At 45.9% G+C, this 27,611-nt stretch overlaps 2 protein-coding genes across 2 annotated transcripts in view; one reads left to right on the top strand and one right to left on the bottom strand.

Annotated features, from left to right (window-relative positions):
• The window catches only part of LOC311148545 (anoctamin-8-like), a gene marked incomplete at both ends in the record, with an annotated part of 61,009 nt that extends 59,107 nt beyond the window's left edge, over positions 1 to 1,902 (top strand). The window contains 2 exons of the mRNA XM_084185528.1: positions 712 to 822; positions 1,198 to 1,902. Coding sequence (XP_084041654.1) covers positions 712 to 822; positions 1,198 to 1,902 — 816 coding nt within the window. The remainder of the gene's footprint in view (positions 1 to 711; positions 823 to 1,197) is intronic.
• Positions 1,903 to 8,465: 6,563 nt separating this feature from the next.
• LOC311148887 (DET1- and DDB1-associated protein 1-like) lies at positions 8,466 to 12,613 on the bottom strand. The gene is made up of 5 exons (XM_084185899.1): positions 12,217 to 12,613; positions 10,767 to 10,847; positions 10,617 to 10,668; positions 10,378 to 10,439; positions 8,466 to 10,162 (listed from the first exon to the last, which is right to left on the bottom strand). Exons 1-5 carry the CDS (start codon positions 12,223 to 12,225, stop codon positions 10,058 to 10,060), a joined length of 309 nt encoding a protein of 102 aa, XP_084042025.1. The 5' UTR covers positions 12,226 to 12,613; the 3' UTR covers positions 8,466 to 10,057.
• Between the last annotated feature and the right edge of the window lie 14,998 nt (positions 12,614 to 27,611).

Genomic DNA, 27,611 nt, shown 5'->3' with positions numbered 1-27,611 from the left:
GTGCAGAATGAGATTAAGTCAAAATAATAAATATGACATATATTTTGGAGACTGCTGTCCTATTGCATGTTATTTGCAGTTTCATATTAACTTCCTCCTTTCTTTAATTATTTCATAAGTAAAGATGTTAAAGTTGTTTTATATCCCAGAGAAGGGATTTTCATTAGAACGGTATCTACCATGTTGAAGCTAGTCTTGCTCACTAGTCAGCAGCAGGTGTCTTAAGCCACTATGAAAGCTTAGAAACAAGTAAGACTATTTTAAAGCTAACCACAGCTACCTCAATGAAATGTATCCTTCTCTGAGGCGGATTTCAGCTCTTCAACTAAGTGCCCATAGCAGTAAAAATTATAAAGTGTGATATGAGGCGGTTCATTCCTGGGTATTTCTGTGGTTGTTGACAAGGCAGATGGGTGGTGAGTGATGTGAACCCTACTCCCAGCCAGAGACTGTACATACCTGTAAAAAATCTCAAGTGTTACACGATCTCTGGACATCTGCCGGTGGTGAGGTGTAAAGGGGAGAGGAGGGGGGTGCACAGAATAGGACAGAGTCTCAACATACTAAATAAACACAGCACAGCACTGCACTGCAGCCAGAAAACAGCTCACAGGTAAACAGCTCTCTGGCTTGGCCTGCTAACTCAAATAGCCTGACCAGCCTAATCTTTTCAATGTTATAATGTTCTTTCTCGCTCGCTCACTCTCTCAGCACTTTGCCATCCTGCTGAAGTACATCATTCACGTTGCGATCCCAGACATCCCCAGCTGGGTAGGAGAGGAGATGGCAAAACTGGAGTACCAACGCAGGGAGGCCTTTAAGGTAAATTGTCCATGCCTGAATCACATTGGTGTTGTGAGGAGTTCATTGTATCAATCAATCAATAATCAATCAAATTGATTTAGAAAGCCCTTTTAATATCACCAGTTGTCACAAAGTGACCCAGTAACCCAAAGTGATACAGTAATGCGGCCTAGACCTTAAAGAGCAAGCAGAAGTAGAGGCACATTGGGTAGGAAAACTCCCCAGAAGGAAGAAACCTAGAGAGTAACCTGGCTCAGAGGGCTAGCCCATACTCTTCTGGCTGTACCTGGTAGAGGTTAAGAGTGAATAGATAGTTTCTCTGTTCAGAGTGTGCACATTTTTGTCAGACTGTGTTTGTATGAGTTGTTGTAACGGTTGTTTCTTTCCCTACAGAAGCACGAGCGGCAGGCGCAGCAACACTATCAACAGCTACAGAGGAGGAGGAGAGAGGAGGAGGAGAGGCAGAGGCAGGCGGAGCACCAGGCTCGCAGGGAGAGGGAGAGAGATGAGGGGAAGGACTCCTCCGGGGGAGACCACCACCACGACAAGAGCCACGGGGGGAAGTCCCGTACTGGGGGGGGTGGAGGGGGGGACAAGCCCAAGAGGCCCAGCTCCCTCCTGGCCAACAACAACGTGATGAAGCTCAAACAGATCATCCCCTTACAGAGCAAGTTCTCCTCCTGCAGCGCGCGCTCCCCTCAGTCTCCCATCGGAAACGAACCCAAGCTCCCCGGGTTCCTTAGCTTCAAGTTCCTCAAGTCACCCGAGAATAAGAAGGAAGCGGCGGCTGCTGCTGCAGCAGCGGCCGCCACGGCAACAAATAGCACGACGTCCACGACCGCCCCAAGCGGTAACCAGGAGTGGTCTCAGTCGCCAAGCAAGTCATTCAACCCGGGGAAACTGTTTAACTTTGGGAAGTCGGAGGGGGGCTCCTGTGTGAACGGGTCCCAGTTACCCCGACCAGGGGAGGGGTCCCAGGGGTCTGACAAACAGCCCGCCAAGTCTAACCTGAACGGGGTGCCGGACGAGATCCCTTCACCTGGAGGGGACGGGGAGGAGAACGAACGCCACACAGACTCCTCGGACCCTAAAGTCTAGTCTCTCTTTGGAGAGAGATGACAAACTGCTGTGAGAACTTAACTTGATCTATCTACTCGAAGGAAAAACATGTGGGGGCGAAAAGGCCAAGCCTCTCTCCATGCTGTCTGGGCCTGAAGTTGTGTATGTAGACGCTGCCTAGAGACTGTGAGGGGAATGGGCTGATGGTGGTGATGACGAAAGCATAACCCGTGCACGTACACAGACACACACACACACCTTACTTCTGTCTGCAATACATATAGAAATGCATGAGCTGTGTTTCTAAAACTTTGGGGGAAATAAGGGAGAGCAGTGTATCTTGATTTATTCTAGTCTGAAAATTGTAAGCATCTTGGTGGCCATCTTGCCACTGGAACATAACAGCCTGGTTTTGGGGAAGAGAAGAAAAGGGGAAAAAAATGTTGTGTGAATCAGACGCATAATGAGACCTTTCGTAGTCGCCACAAAATGATCGCCTGATATCAGACTAATTTTTAACTATAAAGGCCTATCGGCTTTACTACTTATATGAAGCGGCTTTGCTAGCCGAGCAATATCAATCAGTGTTTCAAATTCAGCAGTACTGTGAAACACGTGAAGGTCATTCTCATCAACCTAAACTCCCATTTAAAGACATACATGACGTGCCATGAGCTTTATTTACAAAGCAAAAAGAACCACCAGAGCTTAGTATATACCTCCCAAGAAAACAACCGCAATATCTGAAGTGTATGTGTGACAGTGAGAGTGAAACAGGATGTTGTGAAAGGCAGAGATGAAAGTCGTTTGATAAAAGACAGGCTGTCTGTCTCATATCAGTATGTGTTCTAGAGAGAGGGAGAGAGGAAAAGAAAGAGAGAGGGAGAGAATGACAGCTGTTTTGACTGATGCCTGCCCAGGAAACTGAGAGTCCGATGAAGGAAGATGCCACAGGATGTTGACATGGATGTCTGTGTAGGCTAGACAGTATTCAGTATGTGCTATGGAGAGTCTGGGTTACTGTAGTCTACTGTGTGCCATTCTAATCTCTCCCCATTCAAGCCTGCAGAGAGAGACATTCTAGACAGTATACTAATCATGGCACTCCATTTCAACACAAAGATCTGACTAGATTAGTGAGATAGAAAGAGAGAACATTTGCACTAAACCCTGATGTCCTGCACTGAGACAGCAGAGCTTGTTCTGCAGGTGTAAGGAAGGACTATACCAGCCTGCCTCATAACACAACCTAACATATGCAAACACTTGCTTTTTTTATCGCTAGTATCTTATACTGATGCTGTTGTCATTTCATCTGACCATCCCTAGTTCCTACATCCGTATGGCTGCTGTTCACAATCATTCATTTGAGAGCTGATATGTATTTTATTTCCCCTTATGTATTTTGGGATATATGTAATTTGGGATGTTGCCAAAGCAATACCTTTCTGAGTACACTGGCATGTGAGAACATAGTTACATTTCTAGAGATCACAGATTTCTAAATTCCTTTTATAAGCAAATCCAAAGAGAGTATTGAACCATCTTTATTTTCTATAATGTGGCCAGAGGATGGTGCCAGAGAACAAGAAAGTGGTTTATACGTCTCTAACTTAAGAGTATGATGACGTTGTCTCTGGATACTGATCTGCAGTCAGTTTTGTGTCCCCCACCCCTACTGTTATATTCTGGATTTGGGGAAGGTAATCTGATATTAGATCTGTGCCTATAAACTCATAATACATCCAGTCTTGTTCATTGAAAAGAAGAACCACTGCACTTCACAGCAGTGATTCAGCACAGAGAGACATAAACATTAACTATGCACCTCCACGTCATCCTCTCTGGCTAAGATATTTGCAATAATATAGTGTTGGAGGGACACAGTGGCACAGCCATAAACACTTGTCCTCTACTGGTCCATGCCTTAGCCCAGTGCATCTCTAGTTCCACCACCCAATAGGATCTCCTCCACCTGACCTGGCTTCTCAGTGTGGGTATTAATACTGAACATCCCATCTCTCCTCTCTCCATCTGGGCTGAACCAGACTCACACCTGTCTCCCTTCTGAAATAGGAAACCTAATCTAAGGATGCTCCCCTGGTACACTATTCTTTTCATCTCTCTCTGTGCTTTAAATATGAGATGAGGTTACCTATCAAATATGAATTTTGGCCAAAAACATGCATACACTTTCATTTTGCATGGATTGCCTAGCAGTAACTATACAAGCTACAGCCTAATGTGATGCTTCTGCAATGATACTCAATATAGTATTTCAGCCTGGTCTCATAGACTAGACATAACATAGTAAATGTAAATCCAAGACACTCAAGTTATGTTATGATATGTTATGTTTGGTATGGTTACATAAGACAGATGGTTACTTAAGGTAAAAACAAAAGTAGGGTGGATGGGTGCATGGTTGGTTGGGTGGGCGTATAACGCGAAGTTTGAATCTCATCACGGACAACTTTTAGCTAATTAGCAACTTTTCAACTACTTACTACTTTTTAGCTACTTTGCAACTACTGAGCATGTTAGCTAACCCTAACCCTTTAGGCTAACCCTTACCTTACCTAACCCTTACCTTACCTAACCCTTACCTTACCTAACCCTTTAACCTAACTCCTAAACTTAACCCTAACCTTAATCCCTAGCCTAGCTAACGTTAGCCACCTAGGTAGAATTCGTAACATATACGTTTAGAAAATTCGTAACATATAGTACCTTTTCGCAAATTGGTAACATATAATACGAATTGTAATTTGTAACATATCATACAAAATTGGTGATGGACAAATTAATACATACCATACAAAACATAACATATGATACTAAATAGAGTGTCTCGGATTTACGTACAGAATAATACGAAATGCTCTGAAACCAGGTTGAGTATTTACATGCATATAATGGAAACAATGAGTATTGAGCTCTGACTGACTGAACTAGTAGTGGTAGTAGTAGTTAAATGAGGATGTATTTGAGCTGAAAAGGCACTTCAAGGCAATAAGGAAACAGAAAGAGCAGTTGTTTGTGTGGGAGTGAGTAACATCTGACCTTATCATTACATTTCCCCCTCACTCTACAGCCATAATCCCCGAGCCGACTAGGTGAAAAATGTGTCGATATGCCCTTGAGCATGGCACTTAACCCTAATTGCTCCTGTAAATCGCTCTGGATAAGAGCGTCTGCTAAATGACTAAAAATAAATTTAAAAATTAAGTCATTCTGTACAAATAACAAGGAAACAATTTGGTTACTATCATCAACGTCATCATACATTTGTGAATAATGCCAAATAACTACGCCACGGATGAAACGATTGAGACATGATTTCGATTTTGTTCTCATTTACTGTAGTGAAGCAGCTGCTTAGTCCTGCTTAGTCAGACACATTTGGAAGTGTTTGATTAGATGATCTGTCATAGGCCATTGTCAGTAACAGTCATCCATGGTACACCTGCATGCCGCAGCTCTGGAACATTTGATATAGGTTGTATCTTAGTAGTTCTGAATGGCTTCCTCTATTTCCCTGATCTGAAAGAAATGGACAAGCTAAAGCAAATTCCCAGTAGGCAACTAACATGTTGCTTTTACCTGTCCGCCATTTTCAGATAAGTGCAGATGAAGGAAAGGAGACAAGGAGCTAAGGCCATGTTAGTAAGACTATCGAGATGCAGCCTTTTTTGGGGTCAGTGGCCAAAACATGTTTGGCCTCACTAAACATGTTGACCCTTTTTGTTAGGTTTTACCAGACAGGGCTACTTAGAAGTAGTGAAACGGATCATGTCAGTATCAGTGCAACTATAAGTATTTTCAAACTGTAAGGAAGTGCTCTGAACGAGTTTACCTTTTGATGTTCTATCATGGCACTGCTTAGTTACAAATATGAGAAGGGTTGCGAGAAGAGAACCGAGGCCATGTCTAAACTTTACAGTTCATGCAGCTTTAATATCCAATCAGAGTTCTGGATCATGGAATTCCGAAAGCGTCATGTGTCTACACCTATATTTAAATGTGTCTACCGTGTCCGGACTCCCTTTTCCTGCACTATATTCAAATGCCAGTATACAAACGGTGGAATAGGCCAAATATGATAACACAACAACTGATGGCAGTAGCTAAATACTGTAGGATTGCAAACGGGTTAGCCTAACTCTAGCCAACCCAAAAATCATTTTCCTAAATATTAGCTAGATGGCTAGCATTTAGGAGGCCAGCAAACACGTTCCTCGCACGCTAGGAATGTATTTCCTTCAACTTTATAATGAAAAGGTCCCTCTCGGTCCCAAAACACACGTTTTCTGGAGACTTGTGGGAGGAGTGCTGATGACGCCACCCACTATATGTGCTTTCGGTAGCCTGATTGCATCCAGACTGAGGAGAAATCTGCACACAATGCATCCTTGACCACCTCCTGAAGTGGTCAGCCAGATCTGAACACAATCAGACCTTCTTTTCAATGCGATCTTGGTATTCTGATAGCAAAGGTCGCATGTAAGTGTCAGGTGTAGACATAACCTGAGTGAATTTTGTGAATGAAAACCACTTGTTTGGGGCAGTTGCCTAAATCCAGCCTTAAATGCTGTGATTACACAGGCAGCCCAATTCTGATCTTTTAACCAATTATTGGCAAAATATCTGATTGGTCAAAAGACAAATTAGTTGCAAAAGATCAGAATTGGGCTGCCTGTGTGAATGCAGCCAAAAGCATAGTGTCACTTTTTTTCTTTTCTTTGATGGGCTAGCCTGAGGTGGGAGGGGTACCTGTAGTGTCATCATGAAACTGGACAGTGAAGTGGATGTGTGGAGGTGAGATTTACTGTACAGCTACCAGTATGTAGAACCCTTCCCTTAAACCTCTTAACTAAATAAAAAAACATATTCACGACAGCCTCACTAACTGACAAGACATCATGTTATCTTCCAATGTACCACTGTACAAAAAAATTATTTATATTTTCAAGAAAAATATAATACTGGAAAATGGGATTATTTATTTATTTACATTTATTTTGTCATTTTTTGTAAGATTTGAAAATAGATAATAAAACAAATTTAAACTGAAATGTTAATTTCTTTCTTCCCTGAAACATGAAAGTATGAAACAAATGTACCTTTACATTGTTTCAATGACATAACGGAAACCATTATTAATTTTTTTGGGGTACTTTTTACACCTTTTGCTCCCCAGGTTTCGTGATATCCAATTGGTAGTTACAGTCTTGTCCCATCGCTGCAACTCCCGTACGGACTCGGGAGAGGCAAAGGTCGAGAGCCATGTGTCCTCCGAAACACGACCCTGCCAAGCCGCACTGCTTCTTGACACACTGTTCGCTTAACCCGGAAGCCAGCCGCACCAATGTGTCGGAGGAAACACCGAAACATCTGGCGACCCAAGTCAGCTTGCATGCGCCTGGCCCGCCACAAGGAGTCGCTAGAGCGCAATGGGACAAGGACATCCCTGCCTGCCAAACCCTCCCCTAAGGACCTCATGGGTCTCCCGGTCGCGGACGGCTGCGAAACAGCCTGGGATCGAACCCGGGTCTGTAGTGATGCCTTAAGTACTGCGATGCAGTGCCTTAGACCGCTGCACCACTTGGGAGGCCCGGAAACTACTTTTCAATCACATTTTTTTTATTTGAGCGAGGCTGAAAATAACATTTGACCTACACAGGTTGGTTGTTCCAACACATACGCAACTATGGGGCAAAACAGACGGGGTTGGCTTAGACTGTTGACAACATGTGAACTATATATAATCTCCAAATGTTTATTGAAAACAAATACATTTGCACAATGAGCACTTGTCTCTCAAATACATCTTTACAGTTGTTGGCTCGCTAGCTAGCGAATATTTGCCATATTAGCATATAGACATGACATCAGTCAAAACACCTAAAAACAAGACATGGTGTCAATAACAAGATATGAGCTGAAACGAGCCACCTACGATTCTCCACAAGGCGGCTTCTTGTCATTGTTGCGATCTATCTGACATTTCAGAATCATAACGCACAACTTCCCTGACGTTGTCAGCCAACCCATCTATACATAAAACAGGGCAAGGCGTAGCGTGTATATTGAGAACAGTCTAGTAAAAGCATTACATGTCTTTACGCTTCAACGTCAGAGGATGACAAGTAGACCTACAGAAGGAAGATCACTGACAACAGTCAACTCACTTCAATTGCAGCATCTGGATTCGGACGGAAAATAAATTTGCTGTGACTTTGTTGGGCAGTGTAAATATTAACAAAGGTCTGGGGCCTGTTCTGAAGGGTGCAACGTTACAGAAAGTTTATAGAAATGTATTATATATAGAGCAGATATTATGAATCATGTCAGCTCTTTTCATTACAATTTTATCTGCAATGTTCTGAATGTTTCACCAGTACTAGTACCAAATGAATCTCTGGAACAAGGAAGGATGGCGACTGCACCTATTTTTGTATTCCATGGCAGGTGGTCTGTTATGTATAATACCCTCTTTATTCCTATATCCTCTTCTCCACACAACTCCCCCCAGCCCGGGAAGTTTTCAAAAGCTTCCCAGCTGTATTTATTTTTTACAAGATCACAAACATCGGGTAGCAGTGCTTCTCTTAACATTTAATAACGGCATCTAGTATAATATCCATTTAGCTACATGTATTCATTTTACGAAAGGCAGATTCAATGTCATTTCTTTTGAGAAATATCAAGCCAATACCTTAATATCTAACAGCCGGCACTAGCTATTATATTTACATAGTCGCTAGTGAAAGTCTTCACATTTTGCTGGCAAAAAAAGACAAAACGGGATTACATTTCATTATTTTCCAACCGATCTACAAGGTAGGGGAAAAAACCCAAATTGTATTCCTTTTTAGATTTAATTTTAAGGCAGCAAACATGTGAAGACCGTGCAAGGGGTATGTAGACTTTCACGAGGCACTGCAGATCTTCATACTGAATACAACATTCTCTACCCCTCATATTGATGTAGGCTACTTTTCTTTGTTCTACCTGTGCTATAACTTTGTGAGTTTGACATAAAAATACATAATGGGTCCATCGATTGCAGTGTAAACAAATTGAAAATAAATTCTAGTAAACTGAGTAGTCAACACCTGTGTGACTAAAACAATTTGGCTTGACATTCTATTATAAAAAATTTTAATAGGGATGCTTCGCCAGAAAGCATCAAACATTCAAACTAAGCTAGTAAACTGTTGAGTCACTTGTCATGTTAGCCCTATTGACCAGAAGGGGGCAGTAGATAAGTGAGGAAACATCTCAGAACTAAAATTGACAGTAAAACAAAGCAGCAAACTTAAAACACAAACAAATTTGAGCAGAATGGAAGATAACGCATGTTGAACATTAACACAGGTCCAGGGGGAAGGTTCTTCCCAATGATGTGTATAAACCCTGGATGACTGACCGGGGGCGCTGTATTGAAGCCACAGCACAGCCATCTTGGTACTCCTCCTCCATCGTAAAAAATAGATTGTGCAAGCTATTGAAATGCATTTAATGTCCACATTTGTATTTGACACTTATTCTATTAAGACACTTGAATGCATACTTTTAAATTATAGTATGTGAGCTAAACATACAACAAATATCTAAAAACATATTCCTTAAGTCTTTTTTTTTGTACTAGTGTTACTGTCCCCACTACAACAACAAAACAAGTATTAAATACATGTAATTTTGTCCTTCAAACATTTAATTGAAATACTGTAGAATTCCATTAATTCCCATGGAGGACTGCTCCTACTGGGGAGTGCCAAATATGCCGACCAGTGGCTTCAAAGCCTCTCAACTGCCAATAAATATCATCCATGGTTTATATACATCCTTGGGTCTTCCCCTGCTGTGGCAGGCAGCAGTTCAGTGTACTGGGTCTGATGAAGCAAACTGTGTGGAAAGATGTTACAGCGGCCCCATGTGGTCAGGGCTGGGCAGTGAAGCTGAAAACAGGGCACTGGACAAGGCAGGAAACTCTTTGCAGAATGTAACAAAAAAGCTACTTTTTTTTTTTTTTTCCTAAACCAGGGTGGACATTTTCTCAGGTTGTTTGTCAAAGTGAGTGTCTCGTATGTCTTCATAGTCATGTCTGTTGTGTGCTTCCTCCAGATGCACGCATCCGTGCTCACACACACACATTCACACACACACGTAGCCAATCACATACAAACTCCTAAGAGTCCTCATTCATCTCTTGGCTATCTGTCCTCGCAATTTTGTGTGGAGGTGCTGGACTCCCTCCCTCTCCTTGCTCCTGTTCCCTCTTCTTCGCTGCATTCTGTTCAACAGAAGAGGACAATTAGTACTGTCACTCACCTGATTGACAACCTCCTCTACAAAGTTGATGTTCCGTTTCGGAGTGAGCATGGCTGACCATACTTTAAGCAGTTCCTGGTAGGTGACAGGTCACATCTGTTACTCTTGCATGACACCTTACATTTACATGTGAATAGCATCTATTCATTTAGGAATGGGAAGCCCCTACCAACTCACCTTTTTGTCCCACTGTTGGTGAAGGTAGCGCAGGAGGATATTTGTTTTCTCTGTGACAATGACTAGGAAGTAAAAGAGAAATCCATTAATAAAGAATAATTTAGTTGTTTTGTAAGGGGAAATGGCTTCTCTTGAGTTTCCAATACATTTTTCAATTTCTAGCAGTACATGTTTCCCAAGACAAAGCAAATAAAGACTAATCAAAGTCTGTGCTCTCCAGTAAGGATGAAGGAACTTACTCTGTTCTGAGGGGTACTCGCATGTCGGGAGGTACACGGACGGTCTTCGGTTCTGTAAAAAGTTATTTAAAAGCGTTTCAGGTGTAGCAAAACTGATGATGTTCATCTGTCATATTACAAATGTTCTGATAGATTTGAGTAAGTGCTCACCGATGCTTTGCACACAGAGTCTGCATGGAACAGGCTGAAGTTGCTCTTGTTGTAAACGGGGAGACCCTTTAAGAAATCTGCCTGTAGAAACATTATTCAGTCTGTGTTGTATAGTATAGCTAAGTAAAGGTGTAGACATCTAAAATAACACCAGCTGCCAATTTTGCAGAGCTTCATCCTAGTCCTGCAGCTCCTGGCCTCCTGCAAGATTCTGTACCATCCCTTCCCTTATCTATCATGTCTGGTTTTAGGTTAGCCAAGTACCTCAACTCCTCCACACTGAGATTCAATTGGCACATGAGCATTAGCGCTGAGGTGGTTGTATTTGATTAACGTTTTATTAAAAAGAAACAAAGAAAGGCACGCAACAGAGGACAAACATAGGTACATGGTAAGGGTTTAAGAATTCACGTTTTTTAAGTATTGACACAGAGCGACTCGAAGGAGTCAGAGGTTCATTAAAAAAACTATAGTCTGCGCTCAACCCAGTGGAGGAGTTGAGGTACTTGGCTAGTTTAGGTTGACATCTAGCTAGTGAAATATGAAGGATGCTTTACTACCCATTTGACAGCGTTTGGTTCAAACTACAGAGAGAAGCAAAGGACTGTATGTTCTGGAATACATGACCTCCAAGACACCATGGGGTGGGTGGGGTATACCCCTGCTCGAAACCAGGGCTGATGCCATGTGGCTGACACCCTGGGTGTCTGTCTGGTCTAAACAAGTGCATGATTCTATCTGGCTTGCTGGCAGGTTAGATACAAGCAAAGATTTTTATAACTAAAACAAGATAGACCACGGCCTGTCGTTTCAAACGGGAACAAATGAGACATAGTGGGCAGAACAAGCAAGGTGGTGGGCAGAGCCAAGCACGAGATAGCGAGATCCAATTGGCGCGTTCTAGCCAACATTTGCATATTTCCGTTGGGGAATGTCTACTCTGTGAAGTGCGCGTGCAATAACTCTATTCATCTTTGCACTCCATCTAAACGACGCAATTTTGTTTAGAACTTTGGCCAAGGGTAAATACTACAAAACTTACTCCACATTGTTCGTAATAGATTCTAGTTTTGGGAACAGAAAACTGTAGAGGTCAAATGTTTAATCGATGAGTAAGTTAGCAGAATATCGGCCAAAATCCATTTTCTCCCACTGCCGGCCACCATATTTGGTAGTGAGTAAAAACGCCAACCGGATGCTTCACATTTATACATCTGGTGAAATATCTGTCTCATTGTTCTATCTGTGACACAAGCTAGCTAACTAAGTATTTAATGGCAACACATGAACGTTACTAAGAAAACAGATGGCGAGCAAGCTACTTCAGATCATACAATTAAACAACTGAAATGAACAGCCATATGATGAGACCACAGAATTGACATTAGCTAACTAAGATGCCAGCTAGCTAGCTGCTTTCTCTTCACAAAATGTTTTGCCGGTACGTTACCTTGTCCATGATGTTCCTTTTTTGTGTCGCACGACGAAACGCAGACTGAGCTTTTCACAATATATCGAAGCTGGACAGATAATGTGGCAGGTAGCTAGCTAGGTAAAGTTAACTGTTTTATCAAGCCAGCGAACGTTAGACGGCTGTTTTAGCTAGCTAGATAGCTGCTCTCAAGCCTACTAGCTAATTTTAATGAAATCCTCCACAGTCACTTGTTATTTGAAGCACGCTGTTGTATACATTCTTGCGTCCAACTTTATCTTCTGTAATCATGAAAACACGCATAAAGTACAGTGAAGCACATGGTCATGGCAATAATACAAGTAAACAAGTCTTTAGCGTTCTTCTTCGGGATTGTGTGCTTCTTCTTCGGTGGGGTTATCGGCGGTTGGCATCCAACGTTATGGTGTATTACTGCCACCTACTGTACTGGAGTGTGGGCCAGAGAAGGGTAAACTAAAACCTACCTGCCAGCCCCGTTGCTCTTAAAAAAGATAACAAAATATTTGAGACTATATCTAATTAATTTCTACTTAATATACTCTTTAAACTAATTTCCTGTATCCCCTTCTCCCTCACACTAGGACTAACTTACCCTCTAAATACACCTCCGCTGTCTTCAACCAGGATCTCAGCGATCACTGCCTTATTGCCTGCGTCCGTAACGGGTCCGCGGTCAAACGACCACCCCTCATCACTGTCAAACGCTCCCTAAAACACTTTAGCGAGCAGGCCTTCCTAATTGACCTGGCCCAGGTATCCTGGATGGATATACAGTGGGGAAAAAAAGTATTTAGTCAACCACCAATTGTGCAAGTTCTCCCGCTTAAAAAGATGAGAGAGGCCTGTAATTTTCATCATAGGTACACGTCAACTATGACAGACAAATTGAGAAAAAAGAATCCAGAAAATCACATTGTAGGATGTTTAATGAATTTATTTGCAAATTATGGTGGAAAATAAGTATTTGGTCAACAACAAAAGTTTCTCAATACTTTGTTATATACCCTTTGTTGGCAATGACACAGGTCAAACGTTTTCTGTAAGTCTTCACAAGGTTTTCACACACTGTTGCTGGTATTTTGGCCCATTCCTCCATGCAGATCTCCTCTAGAGCAGTGATGTTTTGGGGCTGTCGCTGGGCAACACGGACTTTCAACTCCCTCCAAAGATTTTCTATGGGGTTGAGAACTGGAGACTGGCTAGGCCACTCCAGGACCTTGAAATGCTTCTGACGAAGCCACTCCTTCGTTGCCCGGGCGGTGTGTTTGGGATCATTGTCATGCTGAAAGACCCAGCCACGTTTCATCTTCAATGCCCTTGCTGATGGAAGGAGGTTTTCACTCAAAATCTCACGATACATGGCCCCATTCATTCTTTCCTTTACACGGATCAGTCGTCCTGGTCCCTTTGCAGAAAAACTGCCCCAAAGCATGATGTTTCCATCCCCATGCTTCACAGTAGGTATGGTGTTCTTTGGATGCAACTCAGCATTCTTTGTCCTCCAAACACGACGAGTTGAGTTTTTACCAAAAAGTTATATTTTGGTTTCATCTGACCATATGACATTCTCCCAATCCTCTTCTGGATCATCCAAATGCACTCTAGCAAACTTCAGACGGGCCTGGACATGTACTGGCTTAAGCAGGGGGACACGTCTTGCACTGCAGGATTTGAGTCCCTGGCGGCGTAGTGTGTTACTGATGGTAGGCTTTGTTACTTTGGTCCCAGCTCTCTGCAGGTCATTCACTAGGCCCCCCCGTGTGGTTCTGGGATTTTTGCTCACCGTTCTTGTGATCATTTTAACCCCACGGGGTGAGATCTTGCGTGGAGCCCCAGATCGAGGGAGATTATCAGTGGTCTTGTATGTCTTCCATTTCCTAATAATTGCTCCCACAGTTGATTTCTTCAAACCAAGCTGCTTACCTATTGCAGATTCAGTCTTCCCAGCCTGGTGCAGGTCTACAATTTTGTTTCTGGTGTCCTTTGACAGCTCTTTGGTCTTGGCCATAGTGGAGTTTGGAGTGTGACTGTTTGAGGTTGTGGACAGGTGTCTTTTATACTGATAACAAGTTCAAACAGGTGCCATTAATACAGGTAACGAGTAGAGGACAGAGGAGCCTCTTAAAGAAGAAGTTGCAGGTCTGTGAGAGCCAGAAATCTTGCTTGTTTGTAGGTGACCAAATACTTATTTTCCACCATAATTTGCAAATAAATTCATTAAAAATCCTACAATGTGATTTTCGGGTTTTTGTTTTCTCAATTTGTCTGTCATAGTTGACGTGTACCTATGATGACAATTACAGGCCTCTCTCATCTTTTTAAGTGGGAAAACTTGCACAATTGGTGGCTGACTAAATACTTTTTTTCCCCACTGTAGATCTCATTCAGTCAGTGGAGGATGCCTGGTTGTTCTTTAAAAGTAATTTCCTCTCAATCTTAAATAAACATGCCCCATTCAAAAAATACAGAACTAAGAACAGATATAGCCCCTGGTTCTCCTCAGACTTGACTGCCCTTGACCAGCACAAAAACATCCTGTGGCGTACTGCATTAGCATCAAATAGCCCCCGCGATATGCAACTTTTCAGGGAAGTTAGGAACCAATATACACAAGCAGTTAGGAAAGCAAAGGCTAACTTTTTCAAACAGAAATTTGCATCCTGTAGCACTAACTTCAAAAAGTTTTGGGACACTGTAAAGTCCATGGAGAATAAGAGCACTTCCTCCCAGCTGCCCACTCCACTGAGGCTAGGAAACACTATCACCACCGATAGCTCTACAATAATCGAGAATTTCAACAAGCATTTTGCTACGACTGGCCATGCGTTCCACCTGGCTACCACTACCCCGGCCACCAGCTCTGCAACCTCCGCTGCAACTTGCCCATGCCCCCCCCCCCCCCCCCCCGCTTCTCCTTCACACAAATTCAGACAGCTGATGTTCTGAAAGAGCTGCATAATCTGGACCCCTACAAATCAGCTGGGCTATACAATTTGGACCCTTTCTTTCTAAAACTAGCCGCCGAAATTGTCGCAACCCCTATTACTAGCCTGTTCAACCTCTCTTTCGTAACGTCTGAGATCCCCAGAGATTGGAAAGCTGCCGCGGTCATCCCCCTCTTCAAAGGGGGTGACACTCTAGATCCAAACTGTTACAGACCTATATCCATCCTGCCCTGCCTTTCGAAAGTTTTTGAAAGCAAAGTTAACAAACAGATCACCGACCATTTGGAATCCCACCGTACCTTCTCCGCTATGCAATCCGGTTTCCGAGCTGGTCATGGGTGCACTTCAGCCACGCTCAAGGTCCTAAACGATATTATAACCACGATCGATAATAGACAGTACTGTGCAGCTGTCTTCATCGACCTGGCCAAGGCTTTCGACTCTGTCAACCACCGCATTCTTATTGGCAGACTAAATAGCCTTGGTTTCTCAAATGACTGCCTAGCCTGGTTCACCAACTACTTCTCAGATAGAGTTCAATGTGTCAAATCGGAGGGGCCTGTTGTCTGGACCTATGGCAGTCTCTATGGGGGTGCCACAGGGTTCAATTCTTGGGCCAACTCTTTTCTCCGTGTATATCAATGATGTTGCTCTTGCTGCTGGTGACTCTCAGATCCACCTCTACGCAGACGACACCATTTTGTATACATCTGGCCCTTCATTGGACATGTCACGGGCGCCAATGAAGTACGACCAAAGCGCAGCGTTGGGAGTGAACATGATGATTTTAATGTAGAAACACACGACAAAACAAAACACGATCCGTGACGTCCTCAGTTACACCAACTGAACATAGAACAAAAACCCACAACCCCAAGGTGAACAATGACAGTTTAAATATGGCTCCCAATCAGAGATAACGAGCCGACAGCTGACACTCGTTACCACTGATTGGGAGTCACTCAACCAAACACAGAAACAACCAATAACCACCCAACCAACCCAAACACAACAATACTTAACACACTCTGGCTAAAATACCAAGTCCCGGAACCAGAGCGTGACAGTACCCCCCCCTAAAGGCGCGGACTGCGACCGCGCCTCAAAACCCCAAATAGGGGAGGGCTGGGTGGGTGTTGCTCCTCGGAGGCGGCTCCGGCTCCGGGCTTGACCACCACCCTACATAACTCCCCCCGTAATGGCCCCGGTCCAATCCAACCCAGCTGGCTGGATCCAAACTGATGACGCGCACCCCTAGCTTGGCGCGTGAGACAGGGATGGACCGGACCTGGCCGACGATACGCACCCTCGGCTTGGTACGTGGAGCCGGAACGGACCTCCTCAGGTTGACGACTCGCCTCCCTGGCTTGGTGCGAGTAGCAGGAATAGGCTGAACCAGGTTGACGACTCGCCCCCTTAGCCTGGTGCGAGTGGCAGGAACAGTCCGAGTTGGGCCGACGACGCACACCGTAGTCTTGGTGCGTAGAGCAGAGACAGGCCGGGCTGGGCTGGCGACGCACCCCGTAGGCCTGGCGCGGGGCGCAGGAACAGGCCGGGCTGGGCTGGCGAAACGCACCACAGACTTGGTGCGGGGCGCAGGAACAGGCCGAGCTGGGCTGGCGACGCACCCCGTAGGCTTGGTGCGTTGAGCAGGGACAGGCCGGGCTGGGCTGGCGAAACGCACCACAGACTTGGTGCGGGGAGCAGGAACGGGCCGAGTCGGGCTGGCGACGCGCACCGTAGGTTCAATGCGAGGAACAGGAACAGACAGAACCGCACTGGGGACACACACCCCTGGCCCTACACGGGGATCAGGAACGGGCCGGACCGGACTGGAAACACCCCCCAGTACCTCTCGCCGTGCCTCCACACTTTCCATCCCCTTCGTAACCAGTGGCCCCCTTAAACTGGCGGCCATATCTGCCAACCTCTTGCACTCCTCCGGGCCGTACACCTTCTGCCCCGACGTCGTGAGCCCCCCCCTAAAAATTTTCTGGGGGTCTCTCCTCTCGGTGGACCAGGCCTCCATAGTCCTCTCCCAACCTTCGCTCTTCTGGCTCCACCACTCGTTATCCAACTGCTGCTTGGTCTCGTTGTGGTGGGTTTTTCTGTCACGGGCGCCAATGAAGTACGACCAAAGCGCAGCGTTGGGAGTGAACATGATGATTTTAATGTAGAAACACACGACAAAACAAAACACGATCCGTGACGTCCTCAGTTACACCGACTGAACATAGAACAAAAACCCACAACCCCAAGGTGAACAATGACAGTTTAAATATGGCTCCCAATCAGAGATAACGAGCCGACAGCTGACACTCGTTACCACTGATTGGGAGTCACTCAACCAAACACAGAAACAACCAATAACCACCCAACCAACCCAAACACAACAATACTTAACACACTCTGGCTAAAATACCAAGTCCCGGAACCAGAGCGTGACAGGACACTGTGTTAACAAACCTCCAAACGAGCTTCAATGCCATACAACACTCCTTCAGTAGCCTCCAACTGCTCTTAAACACTAGTAAAACTAAATGCATGCTCTTCAATCGAACGCTGCTTGCTCCCGCCCACCCGACTAGAATCACTACTCTCGACGGGTCTGACCTAGAGTATGTGGACAACTACAAATACCTAGGTGTCTGGTTAGACTGTAAACTCTCCTTCCAGACTCACATTAAGAATCTCCAATCCAAAGTTAAATCCAGAATCGGCTTCCTATTTCGCAACAAAGCCTGCTTCACTCATGCTGCCAAACATGCCCTCGTAAAACGGACTATCCTACCGATCCTTGACTTCGGCGATGTCAATTACAAAATATCCTCCAACACTCTACTCAGCAAATTGGATGTAGTCTATCACAGTGCCATCCGTTTTGTCTCCAAAGCCCCATACACTACCCACCACTGTGACCTGTACGCTCTTGTTGGCTGGTCCTCATTACATGTTCGTCGTCAAACCCACTGGCTCCAGGCCATCTATAAATCACTGCTAGGCAAATCCCCGCCTTATCTTAGCTCATTGGTCACCATAGCAACACCCACCCGTAGTATGCGCTCCAGCAGGTATATCTCACTGGTCATCCCCAAAGCCAACACCTCCTTTGGCCGCCATTCCTTCCAGTTCTCTGCTGCCAATGACTGGAACGAATTGCAAAAATCTCTGAAGCTGGAGACTCTTATCTCCCTCACTAACTTTAAGCATCAGTTGTCAGAGCACCTTACCGATCACTGCACCTGTACACAGCCCATCTGAAATTAGCCCACCCGACTACCACATCCCTATATTGTTATTTATTTTGCTCATTTGCACCCCATTATCTCTATTTGCACATAATCTCTTGCACATATATCATTCCAGTGTTAATACTAATTGTAATTATTTTGCACTATAGCCTATTTATTGCCTTACCTCCATAACTTGCTACATTCGCACACACTGTATATATATTTTCTGTTGTATTTTTTGACTTTATGTTTTGTTTTACCCCATATGTAACTCTGTGTTGTTGTTTTTAATCGCACTGCTTTGCTTTATCTTGGCCAGGTCGCAGTTGTAAATGAGAACTTGTTCTCAACTGGCTTACCTGGTTAAATAAAGGTTAAATAAAAAATAAATAAATAAATACTAGATCTCTTTCCATCTGATACTGCCCACACTGTAGCAATACATGCTCCACAGTCTCTGTTTCCTGGCAATAATCACACTTTCCTGTTGGATGTTTTCCTATCACATTTAAAGTCTTATTCAACCGGCTGTGTCCCACCCTTAATCTTGTAAAAATAGCCTCCTCTCTTCTTTCCCTTCCTGCCGTCCTACCCTCCCCGACTTTCCTCTGTACTTGAAATAAATTCCTGCACTTAGTATCTCTATTCCACTGCTCCTGCCATCTCTGCACCATCACTGTCGATATCAGGCTTTTTTCCTTCTGCCTTGTTCATTGAAACTACAACATCAACATTCCCACTACTAAGTGCTTGTTTAGCCAGTACATCAACTGCCTTGTTCCCCTCCACCCCCACATGAGCTGGGACCCAGGTAAATCTTATCTCTATACCCATCTGTCTAATCCTGCCATGGGTTTGTAGTACCTCATAAAGCAGGTCTTGTCTGCTACTTGAGCTAAAGGACTGCAGACTCCTCAACACCACACATGAATCAGAGCAAATAACTACTCTTTCTGGCTTGACTTCCTCCATCCACTGCAAGGCCAACAGTATGACCATCGGCTGCGCCGTATATACAGCCAGATGATCTGTAATACATTTCCTGACTGCCACCCCACATTCCTGCACTACAAATGCTGACCCAGTGCGTCCTGTCTTTGGATCTTTTGAACCATCTGTGTAAATGGCCACAAAGTCCTGATACACAGTATCCAGACGTCTATTAAACAAATCAGATGGATCAACACCCTCCCTATCTTTCTGTAGTCTCTCCAACACTTCTAGATCAACTACTGGAGGTGGGAGTAGCCATGGTGGATTTACAAGAATAGCTATCGTTGGACTAAACTCCCTTCCATACAGTCCCATCTTCTTCGCCTGAGTATTACCCACCCACCCAAAGCTTGTGTTCTGTCCTTGCTCATGTTCCCAGCATGCCTGTAAAATCCCTTTCGCAGGATGAGACACCCCATGTCCCTGTAGGTTGACCCAATAATTCATTGCCAGCTGCTAATCTGCAATGGCATATCCACCATCTCCACCTGTAGTGCAGTCACTGGGGAGGTCCGAAACGCCCCACTACATATTCTGAGTCCTTGCCACGTATGACATCTAGCCTTTCCAATGAGGTTAGGGATGCAGAACCGTACACTATACTGCCATAGTCTATTACAGATCGGATCAATGCAACATACATGGTCCTCAATGAGGAACGCCCATCCCCCCACTCCTTTCCCGTCAGACAACACATCACATTTAGCACCTTCTTACACTTTCCCACCACTCTTTCAATGTGTTCTGCCCAGGTCAGTCTGGTGTCAAAGTATACCGCAAGGAACCTGAAGGACCCCACCCTCTCCAAGTTTCTTCTGTATAACCTCAAGCATACCTCATCTCCCGCATACCTCCTCTCCCACCTTCCTCCTGGTAAAGAACACTGTCTGAGTTTTCTCTACAGAGAACCTGAATGCCCACCGCTCTACCTCATCAATTGCTTCCTGTACCTTCCTGACTATGTACAGTGAGAGAAAGAAGTATTTGATCCCCTGCTGATTTTGTACGTTTGCCCACTGACAAAGACATGATCAGTCTATAATTTTAATGGTAGGTTTATTTGAACAGTGAGAGACAGAATAAAAACAAAAAAATCCAGAAAAACGCATGTCAAAAATGTTATAAATTGATTTGCATTTTAATTAGGGAAATAAGTATTTGACCCCTCTGCAAAACATGACTTAGTACTTGGTGGCAAAACCCTTGTTGGCAATCACAGAGGTCAGACGTTTCTTGTAGTTGTAATGAATACTCGGACAGAGTGGTAAGATCCAATCGCAGAATTGCGATGCTTTATTAGAGTACAGACAAGGGAATAGCTTAATCGTAGTCGGGCGGGCTGTGGTCAAAACCGGGCCAGGTAGAGACAGGCAGAGGTACCAAGGGAGCGGGCGTAGTCGTAGTCGAGGGCACAGGCACAGGGTCAGAGTACGGTAATCACTGGGATAAACAAGCAGAGGATTAAGCAATTCGGGAAGTCAAACAACAAGGCACAGGTCGGATACACGGGTAATCAAAAACAACAAACTCTCTCTCTCTCTCGGAACAAAACGCTTAGCAAGTCACAATGGAACAATACCTCGCACCGACTGAACTTCTGAGCACACCTTATATCCTACCCTAATTACGGACAGGTGTGCTCAGAACTCAGGTGAACCAGATCGAGTCTGATGACTCCCCCTCTCTGTAGATCGGGGAAGTGTCAGACTCTGTCTAGACCCAGCCAACCCCCGATCCCTTACAGTATCCCCCTCCCCAGGGCCGGCTCCTGACGGCCTTCTACCTCTACCGGGAGGTCTTCCTCTGGGTCGGGGTCCGGGATGATCTGGGTGTTCAGCGTGGAAAGTGGCCTTGAGAGCGGGGTCTAGTATGTCCTTAGCAGGGACCCAGGACCGTTCCTCCGGTCCATATCCCTCCCAGTCCACGAGATATTCAATGCCCCCTCGTCTCCGTCTTGACTCCAGGATCTCGTGGACTGTATAGGTGGTGTCCTGTTCATCCTCCAAAGGTGGTGTAGTAGGTTGTTGAGCGATTGGTGGGTACATCGGGCTATAATGGACAGGTTTCAACAGGGAAACGTGGAACGTAGGGTTTATCCTGTAGTGTCGAGGGAGTAACAGACGGTAGGTGACAGGGTTAATACGTCTCTGTACCTTGAAAGGACCAATGTACCTGGGTTGGAGCTTCTTGCAGCTCCGTCGGAACCGCAGGTCCCGGGTAGACAGCCACACTCGTTGCCCGGGTTGATAAGTGGGAGTAGGTCTCTGGCGTCGGTCGGCGTAGGTCTTTTGCTGTTGTGAGGCTTGACTGAGATGTTGATGGGCCGTCTCCCAGACCTGCACACTCCGACGGAACCACTCGTCCACCGCCGGTACCATCCCTGATGCGGTATCCCACGGGAACAGGGGTGGTTGATACCCTAGAACACACTGGAAGGGCGTTAGGCGTAGGGAGGTGTGAATGAGTGAGTTCTGAGCATACTCTACCCAAGGAAGGAATCGGCTCCACTCTTGCGGCTGCCGCGAACATTGTTGCCGTAGATATTTCCCAATTTCCTGGTTGAGCCGTTCTGTCTGCCCATTGGCCTGGGGATGGTATACGGAGGTTAGGCTAACCGAGATGCCCAAGCGTTCGCAGAAGGCCTTCCATACCCGGGATACAAACTGGGGTCCCCGGTCGGAAACAATATCCTCCGGGACACCAAACTGCCGGAACACCTGGGTAAACATAGTCTCAGCCATCTGAGTGGCGTTAGGCAAACGGGTCATGGGTACTAACCGGCACATCTTGGAGAAACGATCGATGACCACGAGAATTACAGTATGGCCCTCTGATTCTGGTAGGTCGGTAACAAAGTCCATTGCAAGGTGTGACCAGGGTCGTTGAGGAGTTGGCAATGGCATCAGCTTACCATCCGGTAGTGCACGAGGTACCTTAGACTGAGCATATACTGGACAGGATAAGACATAGTCTCTGACGTCATCTGTGAGGGAATCCCACCAGTATTTTCGGCTGATGAGTCGTGTAGTTCGAGTGATTCCGGGATGACCAGATCCCAGCGACGCGTGGCACCATTCCATCAGTTGAGGTCGAAGCGGAGCCGGTACAAACACCTTAGACGCCGGGGTTTCAGGAGGGGCTGGTTCCGCTTGTAGGCTCTCCTGAATAGTGTCATCGATAGCCCACCTCACCGGACCAGCACGGCAACTCATGGGGAGGATAGGTTCTGGTTCCACGGGTCTTTCCGCACGCTCGAACCGTCGGGAAAGCGCATCCGCCTTACCATTCTTGGACCCGGGGATATAAGAGACAGTGAATCGGAAACGATTGAAGAATAAAGACCACCTTGCCTGTCGGGAGTTCAGTCGTTTAGCACTGTGAAGATACTCCAGGTTGCGGTGGTCCGTGAGCACTTGGAACGGATGATCTGCTCCCTCCAGCCAAAGTCTCCACTCCTCCAGTGCTAACTTCACCGCCAGTAATTCCCGATTTCCCACGTCGTAGTTCTGCTCGGCCGAATTCAGCTTCTTAGAAAAAAAAGCACAGGGTCGTGATTTAGGCAGCTCACCTTGGCGTTGGGATAGCACGGCTCCAACTCCAACCTCCGAGGCGTCCACCTCCACGATAAACGGCAAGGTAGGATCTGGCTGACATAAACTGGAAGCGGTGGTAAAGCATTGTTTCAACGTCTCAAAAGCCAGCACTGCCCCCTCCGTCCAGTTCAGACCACGACCCTTGTAGCTGGTCATCGCCGACAGGGGAGCTGCGGTTGTGCTGAAATTACGCACGAACCGTCTATAGTAATTGGCAAACCCTAAGAACCTCTGGAGCTCTTTCACCGTCTGGGGTTGAGGCCAGTCTCGTACAGCTTGCACCTTGGATTCATCCAATTTTACCCCGTCGGGAGTGAGTATGGCCCCAAGGAAGGAAATCGTAGTGACATGGAATTCACTCTTCTCGGCCTTCACGAACAGAGAGTGTTGTCGGAGTCGGTCCAGAACCTGTCGCACATGGGACACATGTTCACTCAGGGAGTTAGAGTAGATTAGGATGTCATCAATGTACACTATAACAAAGCGATCAATCAAGTCCCTGAAAATGTCATTCATGAACGCCTGGAACACAGAGGGCGCGTTGGTAAGTCCATAGGGCATGACTCAATATTCATAATGTCCTTGATGGGTGATGAAGGCGGTCTTCCATTCATCCCCTTCTCTAATGCGCACCAGATTGTACGCACTCCTGAGGTCCAGCTTACTGTAAATGGAGGCCTGCCCCACCTGCTCGAGGGCTGCTGGAATCAAAGGAAGCGGATAACGATTTTTTATGGTAATATCGTTCAAACCTCGATAGTCTATACAAGGACGTAGTCCGCCATCCTTTTTCTTCACGAAGAAAAAACTCGATGCGGCGGGAGACGTAGATGGGCGAATGGCTCCTTGCTGTAGTGCCTCATCAATATACTTGCTCATAGATTCTCGTTCCGGCTGTGACAAAGGGTAGATTCTTCCGCGAGGAGGTGTAGCCCCGGATAGCAGATCAATTGCACAGTCCCAGGCCCGATGCGGTGGTAACACGGTAGCCCTCTCCTTGGAGAACACCTGCGCGTAATCCTGGTACTCTGGTGGCACAACAGTAGACACTGCACCCTGCGCATCCTCCACAGTAGACGTTTTACAAGGTAAATTGAGGCACTCTGCCCTACATACCTCACTCCAAGCAGTGATATCGCCAGATTTCCAGGAGATGACCGGATCATGGGTAACGAGCCAGGGGTGGCCGAGAACTAGCGGCTCCCGTGGAGCGGAGATGACGAACAGAATGATCTTCTCATGGTGCAGGGAGCCCACTTGTAACTTTATTTCCTCGGTACGGTGCGTAATGAACCCAGTGCCCATGGGCTCACCGTCTAGCGCGTTGACTCGCAGGGGAGGTTGAATTGGGATAAGTTGAACTCCCAATTCCTCAGCGAGACCCACATCCATAAAACTGGCAGCCGCCCCGGAATCGATAAGACCCTCCAACCTGCGCACTCTCTCTCCAACAGATAAGGTAACTGGCACATACATTTGTTTAGATGTAATGTTGAAAACGGGAGTCTCACTCACCGGTTTGGCAGTTCCGAGGCGATATTCGGGGTTACGGTTTGGTCGTACCGGACATTGCCGAATGAAATGACCCGACTGACCACAATACAGGCATAGTCCGTCTTGCCGACGTTGTTGTCTCACCGAACATTGTAGGGGTGACCGTCCCAGTTGCATGGGTTCCTCCTCAGATTCTCCCCTCCGCTCTGTCGATTGCTTCGGACCAGTGACCGAGAGCTCCCGGACTGTGGATACCTTGTGTTGCACTATCAGATTATCAATAGAGATAGCTATGTTGATAAACTCATGTAGCGCAGTGATATCTCCCCGACAAGCCAACTCAGTCTGTACTTCTTTGCGCAGCCCTCTTCAGAAAACGGTGAGCAAAGCAGTCTCGCTCCATCCGCTACCGGCTGCTATAGTACGGAACTCTAAAGCGTAGTCGGCTACTGTGCGACAGCCCTGCTGAAGTTCTCATAGTTGGTCTCCCACGCTACGCCCAGATACTGGGTGGTCGAACACCTCTTGGAACAGTCTCTTAAACTGAACTTCCGCACTCAACTCGGGAACCTCAGCTGCCCAAAGCGCAGTAGCCCAATCCAGTGCTCTTCCCGTTAGCAGAGAAATCATGAAATCCACCCTGCTACGGTCATCGGGAAACATTATACGACATATACAGGGACGTCTGGAGTAGAAACCCCTGACATTTGCCAGGTTCCCCGTCGTACCTTGTCGGTAGAGAAATCGGAGGTGCCTGACGAGGACTGACCGTGCTCGGGGTGGTGCCTTCAGCCGCACCAGCGTTGAGTAGCTGCAGGAGTTCATCCATCCGTTTCTCCTGTATCTCCCATCGCCTCTGTAATTCCGCTGGATCCATGGTTGAGGCGAGGTATTCTGTAATGAATACTCGGACAGAGTGGTAAGATCCAATCGCAGAATTGCGATGCTTTATTAGAGTACAGACAAGGGAATAGCTTAATCATAGTCGGGCGGGCTGTGGTCAAAACCGGGCCAGGTAGAGACAGGCAGAGGTACCAAGGGAGCGGGCGTAGTCGTAGTCGAGGGCACAGGCACAGGGTCAGAGTACGGTAATTACATTTACATTTTAGTCATTTAGCAGACGCTCTTATCCAGAGCGACTTACAGGAGCAATTAGGGTTAAGTGCCTTGCTCAAGGGCACATTTACGTCATTTAGCAGACGCTCTTATCCAGAGCGACTCACAAATTGGTGCATTCACCCTATAGCCAGTGGGATAACCACTTTACAAATCACTGGGATAAACAAGCAGAGGATTAAGCAATTCGGGAAGTCAAACAACAAGGCACAGGTCGGATACACGGGTAATCAAAAACAACAAACTCTCTCTCTCTCTCGGAACAAAACGCTTAGCAAGTCACAATGGAACAATACCTCGCACCGACTGAACTTCTGAGCACACCTTATATCCTACCCTAATTACGGACAGGTGTGCTCAGAACTCAGGTGAACCAGATCGAGTCTGATGACTCCCCCTCTCTGTAGATCGGGGAAGTGTCAGACTCTGTCTAGACCCAGCCAACCCCGATCCCTTACAGTAGTTGGCCACCAGGTTTGCACACATCTCAGGAGGGATTTTGTCCCACTCCTCTTTGCAGATCTTCTCCAAGTCATTAAGGTTTCGAGGCTGACGTTTGGCAACTCGAACCTTCAGCTCCCTCCACAGATTTTCTATGGGATTAAGGTCTGGAGACTGACTAGGCCACTCCAGGACCTTAATGTGCTTCTTCTTGAGCCACTCCTTTGTTGCCTTGGCCGTGTGTTTTGGATAATTGTCATGCTGGAATACCCATCCACGACCCATTTTCAATGCCCTGGCTGAGGGAAGGAGGTTCTTACCCAAGATTTGACGGTACATGGCCCCGTCCATCGTCCCTTTGATGCGGTGAAGTTGTCCTGTCCCCTTAGCAGAAAAACACCCCCAAAGCATAATGTTTCACCTCTATGTTTGACGGTGGGGATGGTGTTCTTGGGGTCATAGGCAGCGTTCCTCCTCCTCCAAACACGGCGAGTTGAGTTGATGCCAAAGAGCTCAATTTTGGTCTCATCTGACCACAACACTTTCACCCAGTTCTCCTCTGAATCATTCAGATGTTCATTGGCAAACTTCAGACGGGCCTGTATATGTGCTTTCTTGAGCAGGGGGACCTTGCGGGCGCTGCAGGATTTCAGTCCTTCACGGCGTAGTGTGTTACCAATTGTTTTCTTGGTGACTATGGTCCCAGCTGGCTTGAGATCATTGACAAGATCCTCCCATGTAGTTCTGGGCTGATTCCTCACCGTTCTCATGATCATTGCAACTCTATGAGGTGAGATCTTGCATGGAGCCCCAGGCCGAGGGAGATTGACAGTTCTTTTGTGTTTCTTCCATTTGCGAATAATCGCACCAACTGTTGTCACCTTCTTACCAAGCTGCTTGGCGATGGTCTTGTAGCCCATTCTAGCCTTGTGTAGGTCTACAATCTTGTCCCTGACATCCTTGGAGAGCTCTTTGGTCTTGGCCATGGTGGAGAGTTTGGAATCTGATTGATTGATTGCTTCTGTGGACAGGTGTCTTTTATACAGGTAACAAGCTGAGATTAGGAGCACTCCCTTTAAGAGTGTGCTCCTAATCTCAGCTCGTTACCTGTATATAAGACACCTGGGAGCCATACATCTTTCGGATTGAGAGGGGGTCAAATACTTATTTCCCTCATTAAAATGCAAATCAATTTATAACATTTTTGACATGTGTTTTTCTTGATTTTTGTTGTTGTTATTCTGTCTCACACTGTTCAAATAAACCTACCATTAAAATTATAGAATGATCATTTCTTTGTCAGTGGGCAAACGTACAAAATCAGCAGGGGGTCAAATACTTTTTTCCCTCACTGTAGCTGCCTGATAGAGACTTCCTCACCTGGATAGACCTTCCAAACAGGAAACCCTTTATCCAGTTGTATGGTCTTCCTCCTACCCCCATAATATCAAGCTTGTTTAACAATCCCTCCTTCCACATCATATCATACGCCTTCTCCACATCAAAAAAGATGGCTACAACAGGCTCCTTGTTCACCTGAGCCTTCCTGACATCTGCTTCAAAGCAGAGCACTGGGT

Source organism: Coregonus lavaretus (genome assembly GCF_964263955.1).
Source record: "Coregonus lavaretus genome assembly, chromosome: 21".
NCBI classification, from domain to species: Eukaryota; Metazoa; Chordata; class Actinopteri; order Salmoniformes; family Salmonidae; genus Coregonus; species Coregonus lavaretus.
This window is presented reverse-complemented; position numbering and strand designations above follow the sequence as displayed.

What these genes read in the sequence shown, in the direction of transcription:
- LOC311148887 (XM_084185899.1), bottom strand. An exon ending in ACTCTGTGTGCAAAGCATCG is followed by an intron (nt 10,669 to 10,766) that starts GTGAGCACTTAC and finishes AACTTTTTACAG; the next exon opens with AACCGAAGACCGTCCGTGTA. An exon ending in ACCAACAGTGGGACAAAAAG is followed by an intron (nt 10,163 to 10,377) that starts GTGAGTTGGTAG and finishes TCTGTTGAACAG; the next exon opens with AATGCAGCGAAGAAGAGGGA.